Here is a 12,220-nt window from a genome sequence, read left to right as displayed (position 1 = left end):
ACTAATTGAACATAATATTTTCTTTATTTAATTCACGTTAGTTGTCACTATCCACATGGTAAATTTGTAGGGTCCAAACAAATCTGCCGCCAGAGGATCTGAAAAAAGAGAAACTAAGCTACTGAAGTCATGTTTCTTCAAATATAGAAATCTTGGAGTTCCTTATATATATGAACATTTTAGCAGCCTGACAATAAGATGGGTAACCTTGCGTTCCCGGATGAATGCCGACATAATATTCTGCACTGTTTTTCTATAACAATATATCACGTGTGTAGAACATCTCAACTATAAAAAAAGTGGGCCCCACGAGTCTGAAATCAATGGACAGCCAATAATCTGAGACAGCATGCATTTGCGACTCACCTGATGAAATGGTCAGCTTGGTGTTTTTTTCTTTTTGCCTCTAAATGATCTTGATGATGATCCCCACCTTCTGCAGGGTTGGATGTAATGGTGCAGCACGGTAGCATGGTGGGCTGCATGTGATCCAATTATTCCAAAATCAAGATAGTGCACTCGTCAGTGACGTGGATGGTGCCCAGAGACAATACCATGTCGGATGATGATGAATGACGACCCCGAACTAGTAACCTGTCAAAAAATGGTCGGTTGATACACTGCATGGGTCCAAAATCCACGTCAACACAGATGATGGATTGGAGGTACATGGTCATACACGGCTCCATGGAATTCCAATGAATTGCCACCAAAATCCTTGCCGTCTAATCATCCGAGCCACTGCCAAAACCGGCTTGCATAGCTGTCCATTTTTGGATTGATGATCGGATGGTTACCTTAATCTGATCAGGTTGATTTTTGGTCCATAGGCCGTCCACATGATGACGTACAAAATCAAAAGTCCTCATCTTCATACGGCTTGAGCTTACTTACAAGGAAGTGAACACAACACCGTAGAAACAATACCAAATGAAAACGTATGAGATATGCACGATCATGCTGTCTGATGGCATAATTAAAATTTTAAAGTATGAAATGAATGGTTACAAAAAATCTAACCAATAATCATATTCTGATCAGACGGTTTAGATAATCCAGTATTATTTAGAGGACTACGTAACAGAATCGATACACATCATGTACAAAAGCACAGTTAAAAGCCGAAATTGGACAAAACACAAGTTTCTCGCTCTTCTTTGGTTAATTCAGTCCTACATGTCGCATATGCGAGATCTGAGCTGTTGGTCAGGGGACCCACCAGACCTAACCCAATATCAGGCTGGCCGGACGTTCCAGAGCCTAGAACCGTGCGACCAGAAAGAATCTTGCAGTCAACATGCGTTGTACGAGAATGGGTTGCCAATAGGCCGGTGTGGGCCAGGCCGAGGTCAATCTAAGCCCAGTCTGTTTAGTAAATACTAGGTCGGAGCAAGATCCGGGATGTTGATTAGGTGGGCCATCATGATAAAAATGCTCTGGAAACCCCGAATGTGATGGCAGGAGGGATGCGGATTGCCTGCCAAAGGCTCTGGCAGGAAGTTCCTGCGCTGGGAAGCTAGGTGGGGCCTACCATGACGTTTGTGATAAATCCACCCCGTCCATCCGTTTTGGTAGCTCAGTGACATGAGACTAAAAATGAGAAGGATCCAAAACTCAAGTGGGCCACACGAGAGCAAACAGTGGGGAAAGAAATGCCTACCGTTGAAACCTTTCTGGGGTCCATCTTGATGTTTATATGACATCCCAACCGTTTATAAGGTCATCGTCACTGGGATGAACTGAAAACACAAACAAAAAATTAAAAAACTTAGCCTGGTACACAACTTCTGTGGCTATACGAATGTTTCAACAGTGACCGTTCAATTCTCACTGTTTGCTCTCGTGTTGCCCACTTGAGTTGTAGATCCGTCTCATTTTTGTTCTCATGTCCTAAAATGAGCTGCCAAAATGGATGGACGGGGTGGATTTATCAAAAACATTACAATAGGCCCCATCCTTTCCAGAAAATCCGCATCCTGGCAGTGGGCGAGATAACAGGCGTTCAGACGGCTCGAGTCCAGCCAAATTAATAAACTAAGGCCCAGGCGCCTAGACTAGACTGGAAAGCTAGATGGCCGGGCCAGCCCATTTGACAGCCCTCCGGGCATGACTGAAGAGGAGCTCTGATCTCATACACGAGTCCAAGATTACTTCACTTTACACTGTCGTACTTCTACCTAATCTCCCCGTCAGCACCAACCAAGTTAGGCACGCATTGAAATTCCGGTGCCCTCCAACCGCTACCTAAGAAGATGAAATAATGATCCTTGGGGTGGGGGGGAACCAAAGGCCAAACCAATCGAACAATTCTAACCATCCGATCAGTTGACTTCTGCCTATGAAACATTGCACATTTTTCCCTTGAAAATACTCAACACAAAATAAATAAATAAATAAAATCCACGATTTTTAAGGATAAAAAAACCCAAAGAAATGGCATAAAAATAGGTTTCCTGGCAATGGGTCTGGCTTAGGCCGGGGTTAGTCCAAACCCGACCTATTTACTAAAGGGACTAAAAATTCCTGCACCCACAACACAACCCACTTAAAAATTCATCAAGCCCAACCTACTCAATCCAAGCCATTTATTTGTAAATGACCAGTTGGTGATCCGATCCATTGCCACCCTATTCCCACCTGCGGTTGGTGATCAGTTCTCTTTGGCTCTTAACTTCATCTACAACCCAATTCCACAAACATTTCCCCTTAACATACCAACCTAGCGTGCAACCGATCATTAGACAATTGGCTCGGCTGTTGGTATCAACCTATCAATGCAATGCCCGGGCATGGGCATGGGCGCTGGATGATAGTTTCGGTCCAATACCTTTTATGATCTAAATAAAGGGACCCAGAGAGTTTAAGACAGAGTCAACAACTAGAAAGGCCTAACATCAACTGATTACTACACCAAAGTAACCAAAATATACATGAAATCACGTGCTCCCCAATGGTGCTTCGCCCCATCGAGGTTTTCCTTCAATTTATAAACAGGGAGACTGTCTACACCCACCTGCCTGATTGACTGGCATACACCTGTTTCCGGCATTGTTGCAAATCTGTATCATTCAAATATCTAAAAACAGATTTATGTATGCAAATCAATCGGGGGGTTGGGACATAAATGGCGTCTCCCTCCACATAAACCTAAAATGCCTTGATGCTCTGAAAACACTAACACATGACAAGGCAATATTTACTAACATGACTCCACTTCATTCCCAGTGGATGTATTACTCCCGACTGCTACCTTTGCAGCAGGTAGCTTCACAAACACCTCCTCCCTTCGGGGGCGGTTTGCATAGACTATCCATAGGACAAGGCAGAGCATGACCCCAACGGAGATCAGCGCCAGCCCTGCGTTGACCATCTTTAGGTAGTGCTCCAGGTGAGAACAGTAAAGCGTCGTTATAGTGGTGAATGTGTCCCGCACGAAGTTACAGTCCTGGAGGCTGAGTAGGAGTGGGGCGTAGTGATAGAGGGCATACGTAACGTTTACAGCTGCCATTAACTGCGAGTATATCTCTGGGGTCACCCTCCCAGGGCTGGTGCATATGCCCGAAGCTGAAACGGTACATGTGTAATTCTCCCACACCTGAAATTAGAGGTCTGGAAATATTAATGGAAATGCATGCACCTGGAACCACGTTCTAAGAATACTGATGCTCATTTGACATTAATACAGAAGTGACACTGTTAAACACCCACAGTGCTCAGCCAAGATTGGATGGCGGTGGGTAAGGGGGCTCCCCTTGGATTTTATTGGCAGTGTTGGGATCAAATGGGTCCACTTATCGCCTATACCAATTTAAGCTCGAACACATGAGATTGATATAAAAAGTTGACAAATGGTTCTTGCCTCTCTTCCCGAGTATCAATGGGGCATGTGTGTGTAAAATCCAGGCTTGTCCATCTGGAGGGTCCCACCAAATACAAGGGCAGCAAAAAATCATGCCACTCTGGTCATTAGAAGGGCAGCATGTTTATGAAAGGTCAAGGTCACTCAACATAGATGTACTTCCACCTGATGACTGAACCGAACTGGTTTTCGGACCACAGCAAATGTAGTGGGGCCCACCTGATAAACAGCATGAACCTCTCACAAATGTCAGGTGATGGTAGCCACTGCATGGCTTTTTTCTTCTTTCTTTTTTCACAGCCAAGTAGCTTCTTAGAGTCAATGGCTAGAATTTCATACGTACCATGGATGCATTGGCTAAGGACACTTCTTGGGGTTTGCACTGCTGATTGTCCAGCCGAGAATCAAAAGGGCAACAGAGAGATGGCATCAGGGGCCCAGATTGGTTGTAGCCGTAAGGAGACGACTGCATAGGTAGGTTGGAGTTGGCAATGGTGTCTACAGCAGTGTTGACAACATTTACAAGCTGAAGGATAACTTCTTTGCTCTGATACAGCGTCTGATTTGAGGTCCGTTCATCAACGCATGGGAGGATGTTGCTGAGGGCTGTCTCGGCTTGAGGGTACTCTACCCATTCTTTCATGGCAGTACAAGTATCCGAAATAGCACTGAAACAAAAAAGCATTCATCAATTACTGAGGTTTCTCTATATGTTTGTACAATAAAAATAATGGTGCTATTCAAAGACATCACATACACTAAAGAACAGAAAATGAAGAAAGTAGCCTCCAAGTAGCACAAGGAAATCATAAATGAAGGTAATAAGTTGAACAGAAAATCTTCTCTTCATTTTATCTTCTTTTGCGAGGGTAAGGAAGGACAAGACTATGTTGATATTGTGCCGTGCAACCATGAATAAAGAGTACATGTCGCATACACTCAAGTGAATACCGACCATCCAATCTGTAGAATCCATGGGGGATTGAGTATAGCACTGAATTCAACGAATGAAATCAGATGGTTAAGATAATTCAGTCTGTGTGACTTTATGGTTATGCTCCATCCACGATAGGGCCCATGAGTTCAACTGTCTGGATTGTTGTACTGCATGACATCCGTATAGCAGATCAGACAACACCGGCAACAGAACTTACAAAATTGTAGTGAATATCTCCTCAATATAGCCAAAAAATGAAATATAGAACTGTGTTTGGATAAACAAGTGAAATGGATGGCAAACATTCAACTTAATCAAAGAGGGGATAGAAAAAATTATTGAAGTTAGCATCCATTTTGTAGTAGCTCAAATTGCAGTTACGTTTCTCTCTCTCGTCTGAATTGAAAGTTCCGTTATTGCAATCTGGAGCTCAAGCCATCAATACAAATGCCGGGTAAGGAAATTACAATTTCATCAATACAAATGCCGGGTCCTTACTCTTACCGGGGTGGTCAACTCCTCGGAGTTTCAACACCGGGTCAAGGGTTCGAGTACCCATGGTGGTGAAATCCCACAGTGTGCATGTGTGGGGTGTGTGTGCGTGTGGCGTGAGTGTGTGTGTAAAAAAAAAAAAAAGACAAACATTAGAAATGGAATTAGATGGTGCATCCAAACACAAGCCTAAATGTGCAAGTGAAAAAAAAAAAAAGTCCCAAACATATTGCTTAGCATAATTCTCCCAAGTTAATAATGTGTTAAAAAAGCAACTTGTGCATTTCCCAAGTTCAAAGTGTCTCAAGCCTCAAACAGTGATTAAATTCAAGAGAAAAAAAGAAGAAGTTAAGATGGGAAGTTACAATAAAGAAACTGTGAAGATTTTACTAACATATGTCACCGTGAAAGAAACACTTCTTACTTGTTCAGGATTACAAAGACTCCACAAAGAATAAAGGTGATTACCACAAGTAGCCACCCGCTGAAGATAAATCTGAAAAATGTACAAAAGAAGCATCAAGTATGGAACTTCATCCCAGCATTATTTGAATTGCAAAATGGATGCCCTCAGATGAAAAGTAGAAATGCTAAGGAGATCACATGATGGAGATTTGAGAAGATCATTTTGTCACAAAGACAAGATCTGGGCCATCCATTGGGTGGGGCCTACTGTAAACCACAAGCATGAATACAAAATTAGGTGGATTGTTTATCAAGTGGACCGTCCCATGTACAAGATATATGGCCAACAAGATTCGAATTCAACCTACATGTGGGATACGCAATGGCTGGACCAGCCTGATTTTCAGGTCACAGCATGTTCATGGTTTGCCCCATCTGATGAATAGCCCAGATTTCACACATCTGGGCCACAATGGCAGGTGTGCTGCGTAGAAATCCATCAATCACATTCCAGTAGATCTGCCCAACATTTCTCAACAAAAATAGAACTTACATGTAGATAGCATGCTGGTGCCCAAGGACTGATAGTACTGCAGCAAAATAAGCCAAATATTAGATGGATAAACAACCTTTGTTGAGAACAAATAGAAAATGGAGCCACAAAATAATGAGATACCTAATAACTAAATATCAAATGCTTTATTTCAAGGTTAATATTCTCATAAAGAAAGAGGAGAATACATACAAAGACCGAGTAGAGCTAGCACGAGCATCACTGCTGCTACAACGATCAAAGCATAGCGCCTGCAAAGAAATGCAGATGATGACACCTTCAACATCTTAAATAGTTACTCAACTTACGGGTTGGTAACAGCAGCAGGGCTAAGTGAAATTTAAAAAATTCAATATGGCTGAGCCAACCAGTTCCAATTCTGGGCCCAAGCCAACCCAAGGCCCAACTCCAGTCAACCAGTCACAGGCCTAGGACACCTACTCAAACATTCAATTCATAAAATGACCAATGGGTATGAAAACATACACGGTATTGAGCGCTTTTCTTATTTTGGCAGAATTTTCACTTGTTTTCTCTTTTAATGTAGTTGCTGCATCATTTAAATCCACAGTTAGCTTGTCGATTTCATCCTTGACATCTGATGGAAGGAAAACCTGATCCACATTTATAGTCTTTGCAAGTGACAGATATCCAGTAACATTCCTAAGGATCTGAACAGTGAAATCAGATTGATTCACAACAAAACTCATAGTATCCATCATCTCGCCATGAAATTCGTTCTGCCCTACAGAAAGAAGAATACACCCGATCCTGCATGACAAAAGATACAAGCTAAGGACTTAATAATAATTATATATATATATATATATATATAAAGATCTTACTGAATAACTTGAACTAATGAGCATCTCATCATGCAATTGCTTGGAATAGGGTTGCAAGTTGCAACTGTGCTGGCCCTAACATGAATCCAGCCTGATTTGGACCAGCGTGAACCTCAAGGCCCAGGGAACGGATCTAGGCCTGACTTAGGTCCAAGAACTAGTTGGGCTTCACCTTCCAAAAATAAAATAAAAATACTTGGCTTCATCCGGCATGCATGTGCCCAAAAGCCAGACAAATGGATTCGATCTGGCCCAACTTAGTTATATTCGTGGGGTAAATCTTTCTCAAGTGGACCCAGCCTGTTCCAAGCCCCATTCCTTAGCTCCTGGGCTGGCTAGGCCTCAACTTCAGCCCTTAGCTCATAGGCTAGACTGGACCCCACACAATTGCAAACCTAACTAGGAAACACTGCCAAAATATGAGAGAGTGAAATTGCTCCATAAACAAAATATAAGAGCATCTTATGGAGTTTTGAAAATAAAAATGCATGGTCACTCATACTGAGAAAGCTTAATCATAAACTTCCAGCTAGGTGAAGAAATGCATGGGAAATCAATTCAACACTATAAAAGATTGGAGTATTACGCTGCAGCGCATGTGAAGACGAGCAACAATGCAAGAGAAATCCGACGTGAATTGCGATCTTTGGTTTTTAAGCTTATTCCCCATCGACAACAGCGATGTACTGCTAAAATAAAGCCAAAAGAAACAAACCACAGGGATGCAAGAATAAATCCAGCAGCTCCTGTAAATCCAACAGACTGCAAGAAAAAAAAAAAAAACCAGACAAAATTACTGATACATAACATGTAACAGACAAAATAAAGAGAGAAAGCAAGACACCAATGCATGATGCACCATCCAAGTAATGAGTTCAATACAGATTTATATTAACATTTAAAAGTGAAAGCACATGAGCAATCCAATATTTCTGGAGAGTCTACATTATTTTGTTGTTTCAGACGTAATATTCTCAGGTGGATTTCTTTCATGTTGTAATTTATAAACTACATGCAAACACACTGATTTACGGACATATATTCCACCAATTGAGCATGAATTGAATATTTATCCCGGTAAACATTCTTTAGTGGTACATAAAGAAAAGATCTCCAGCTTGGATTTGGGTTGTGATTTATCTCTTTGTGTAAAAAACTGCAAGGGTTCCAAGCATTTGTTATATTTCCTCTCTTCCCATCCTCCATGCCTCTTTGTCCTGTCTCCCAAATCATGGTGTTCATTTCTCATTCTACATTACATGCATTCCTGTCAGCCTCTACTCTCCAACTGCATGCAACTCATTGTCAGAGGCATGCCCTTTCTTTCATGTAGCAGGAGGTAAGTTGCTTCTTTCTTATTTTCCTTTTAATAAGATGAAGGTGATATTGACTTCTTTGTGTCCCTATGTACATGTAAACTGCTGAAGCATTGGAAAGAAAAAGACCGAAAAAAAAAAATCCCCTCATTGTTATATTTTGCTATGGATATGTGCATTCCTGTATGACTTGGCATTAAAGCAATCTTTAGAGAAAGTCATGGCCCTCCCAACTCCCAATCACTGCTAGGGTTGTCAATGAGCTGGGCTGTCCCATCGGGCATTCGGGCATGACCCACTTCAGGCCGAGCTTGGAATGAAACATGAAAGCCTGTGTGCCTGGCTTGGGACAAAAATTTAAGCACGTTTTTTAACCAGCCAGGGTCAGGCTTATCTAAGATCCCGTTGGCCCCGCCGAAGTTTGGTATGTTTAGGATTTCAAGGGCATTAATTCATATATCATGCACGGTGGAGGCACACTTCATCAACAGTGCAGATTTTGCACAAAAGTGGGTGAGGTGGCTCGGCCCTGGGTTTTACTTTACTGGCTGTCTTGGATAGGCCACAGACTGGCCTGTTGATAGCCCTAATTTCTGCCAACTAGTAGTAAAGATCTCAGCAGACTTGGACAATAAATCCCTTGAGGAACACCAATTGAAACATGTCAGTCATGATTCAGGGCTTTTTGGTTCCCTGGTTATCATTTGCGGAAGAATAAAGATTGTTCTTCTGGATCTTCTCTTCCGTCTACAAGTTATTGTTAATGGTGAGCTGATTGCAACCTGGAGCCTGATGGAATGTCTCAGAGTCTGACCATGGTTGTCATCTGCTGACCTATTTCCTTCTACTTACCATCTCTACAAGTTCTAATACTATTTAGATGACTTCAATGTTACTGAAGGTGAACTATCTAACTCAGAATTTTAGTAAAACGTCAAAAGGATAGATCCTTGTATATGATGGTCTTTTTGGTTCCTAAAGCAGGCATGTCCTTTATCTTCAGCAAAAAAAAATTCTCTGTTTTTTTTTTTTTTTAATGTTTATTATTTCTTGGCTGTTGATATTTTTGGCCATCAATATCCTATTTTATCATCAAGAGTTTTGAATTCTGATCAGAAGATTCGACGTCGTATGCGATCTGATCAACACATGGATCTTGCATCTTAATCAGTGCCAACCACTTTAGTTCTTTTTTGGCAGCATACAATAGGACTTTCATTTCTTCTCTCTTCCTTTCTTTCATTTCACTTTCATCTCTCTCTTTCTTTCATTTCATTTCATAGCACTGTCTGCAGATGGAGACAACTGCTGCATTTTTTTTCCATTTTGATTAAAGAATTTCCAAACACTTTATCGATATTGTTTTAAACTAAATAAAGAAATTTCAAACAAAGCCCTCATAAATCAGTTTTGGTGATACACCAATCCGGCAAGCAATCCTGAGTGATGTGTTTCCATGTAATATTTTCTTTCATAAAGCCAATCTTGCTAATTGAAAACAAATGCATCAATAAACAGAAAAATCAAGGTTTCAACATGACAAATTTTCACCGAGTATCCATCTAATCAGAAATCAATCCAAGCTCCCAAAAAACACAAATCACAAACTAATACAAACTTGGAATTTCGCATGGCATCTCTCCTGTGACTAAAAATCAATGGATCAACCAAAACATTTAAAAAAGAAAAAAGAAAAGAAATGAAAATACTTACAGTCCAGTAATGCCTATTGGTAATGTCCCACCCGCCTCGATAGTGCTTGAACCTTCGGAGTATGTCTGGCCTGTCCGTCTGCTTTGCAGCTAAGACAAGCGGGAATTTTGCATCAGGAGCATATGCCGGTACTGATGCCGGAGTAAATTGCAAGAAACCAGTTGCCCATGGGGCCAAATTCCCTGCTTCTGTGTAAAAAGAAAAGAAAAAGAAAAAACAGGGAATGAGATTTGAAGTGAAACTATTGAAAAAAGGGGTCTGGGCTTGTTTACAGATAGGGAGTCTAAACGAATTCAACCGAATTTGTAGTTCTAGCCAAGCATTCCACGCGCACAGGACATATATTTCAGTGATCCTGATCATTTATCTGATAGGCCCCACCATGGATAGGCAATGCTGGGAAGAATTCCCAACACAGGACAACCAGAACTATCTGATCTTGGGGCTAGAAATGGATAATTAAATGAGAAATACATAGCCAATGGTCCAATCTGACCTTAGATATCAGTGACAAGGCTATGATGATGACGATAATGGTGATGATGATACTGATGATGATGACGTGGACAATGGTCCAGCCACCACATGGAAATGTCCAGTGATCAGATGGTTGTGATCCATCGCTCGTCCATCGTAGGAACCCACTAAGATGAATAATCTGTATAATCTCACGATAGGCCCACCTGTACGGATGCGGGCCCGAATGAAAAACTCGGGTATTACAGGCCGAGCACAGTACAGAAGTATAAATCTGCCCAGATAAGCTCCGAAATTTTCGAAATAACAGACAAAACACCCAAAAGAAAAAAATCTAAATTTCCAGAACTGCGCAGAAAAAACTAGAAAAAGAACAAAGATGAGAAAACCTAAAATTGCAGTAAAAAATTCATGAAAAATCACAAAATCGGAGAGATATGGTCGAACCTAGAATGAATTTCCGAGAATCTGCGATCTTTCTTGTAGCCGAAGCAGAAATGGCGGGAAAAGAAGAGAATGCAAGGAAGGAGAGGAGGAAGAGAAGGCAGCTGCTGGAGGATAGAAGCTTCATCTGCGACAACTGCTCTGCAAATCTCAGGGCAGAAGCTGCCGCAAATGAAGGAAATCCATGCAAGGATTTCAGAGAGGGATTTCTAGGGTTTTGGTATTTTTGTTATTTTGGTGGGTTTTTTGGGGGTTTATATAGGGAGTGGAGGCGGCAAGCGACGGTCTCACCGTCATCACATGCGAGTGGAGTTCGGAACAGAGAGAGAGAGAGAGAGGAAAAAAGGCGGGGGCGCAGATCTGGTGTCCTTGGATTTTCTTTCTCTTTTTTGGGGTTTGCAAAAGGGTCTTGGTTTTATGAAATTTACGTTCGAGAACCATTATGGATTTTATAGCCTAACAGATCCGTGGCTCGCGGAATCTGCTCAACCTTTCTGTCTTGCCATGAGATGATCTGGACTGTTGGTTTAAATGCTCCTATTATAGATAGTTTATGCGGAAAAGATCTCATTCATCAGATTTCTGATAATCTGTAGAAAATGATTTAAAAACAATGGACCAGAAAGAAACTACTGAAGAACCTTAGAATGAACGGTTCTGATCTCCGATAACTGGGTTTCGTTTTTCGTCAGCTACAGACTGTAGAATCTTCTTAGATGAACGGTCTGGATCATCCTGTGGTGGGGTAAAAGGGGCAAGCAGATTGAGAGAGAGTCTCAGTGCCTCACTCGCAAAGCGAATGATTTCTGGAGACGGGAAATGATACGACAGAACTGGTTCTATCATGATAATGGTAAAGTTTATCTCCACCCTACACATGGAAGGAGAGTGTTTGATCAGGACCGCTCAACTATTGGCTATTAGACATAACATTGATGGCCTCTGGTTAGAATTTAATTAATAAAATGGAAAATCTTACGTATTCTGTTGTGGCCTTCAAACCGACGGTGATAAAGAAAAATGTGATTAGATTTCGATATTTATTAGTGCAAAAAAGAGGGAAAATGATAGATAATTTTCAGTGGATCTGATTTATACATGCCAATAATATGGACGGTTCTGATCTACCTCCAGCCAAGCCACATGTGCGGAGAGTGCTCTCTTTGATAGTGTGAATTT

At 41.4% G+C, this 12,220-nt stretch overlaps 1 protein-coding gene across 1 annotated transcript; it reads right to left on the bottom strand.

Moving 5' to 3' along the window:
• Positions 1-2,867: 2,867 nt before the first annotated feature.
• Positions 2,868-11,355, bottom strand: LOC131237700 (uncharacterized). The gene is made up of 9 exons (XM_058235605.1): positions 11,045-11,355; positions 10,121-10,308; positions 7,678-7,853; positions 6,733-7,017; positions 6,439-6,497; positions 6,247-6,283; positions 5,713-5,784; positions 4,203-4,527; positions 2,868-3,595 (listed from the first exon to the last, which is right to left on the bottom strand). Exons 1-9 carry the CDS (start codon positions 11,166-11,168, stop codon positions 3,200-3,202), a joined length of 1,662 nt encoding a protein of 553 aa, XP_058091588.1. The 5' UTR covers positions 11,169-11,355; the 3' UTR covers positions 2,868-3,199.
• Between the last annotated feature and the right edge of the window lie 865 nt (positions 11,356-12,220).

The sequence above is a fragment of the Magnolia sinica genome, chromosome 2 (assembly GCF_029962835.1).
Source record: "Magnolia sinica isolate HGM2019 chromosome 2, MsV1, whole genome shotgun sequence".
Lineage (NCBI taxonomy): Eukaryota > Viridiplantae > Streptophyta > Magnoliopsida > Magnoliales > Magnoliaceae > Magnolia > Magnolia sinica.
The sequence above is the reverse complement of the archived record's forward strand: the minus strand, read 5'-3'. Positions and strand labels throughout refer to the sequence as shown.

Excerpts from the sequence above, each read along its gene's own strand:
- LOC131237700 (XM_058235605.1), bottom strand. The coding sequence starts at position 11,168 with ATGAAGCTTCTATCCTCCAGCAGCTGCCTTCTCTTCCTCCTCTCCTTC. Across the intron at positions 10,309-11,044 it reads TTCTCGGAAATTCATTCTAG|AAGCAGGGAATTTGGCCCCA; the intron begins GTTCGACCATAT and ends CTTTTTACACAG. Across the intron at positions 7,018-7,677 it reads GTCTTCACATGCGCTGCAGC|GATCGGGTGTATTCTTCTTT; the intron begins GTAATACTCCAA and ends TTTGTCATGCAG.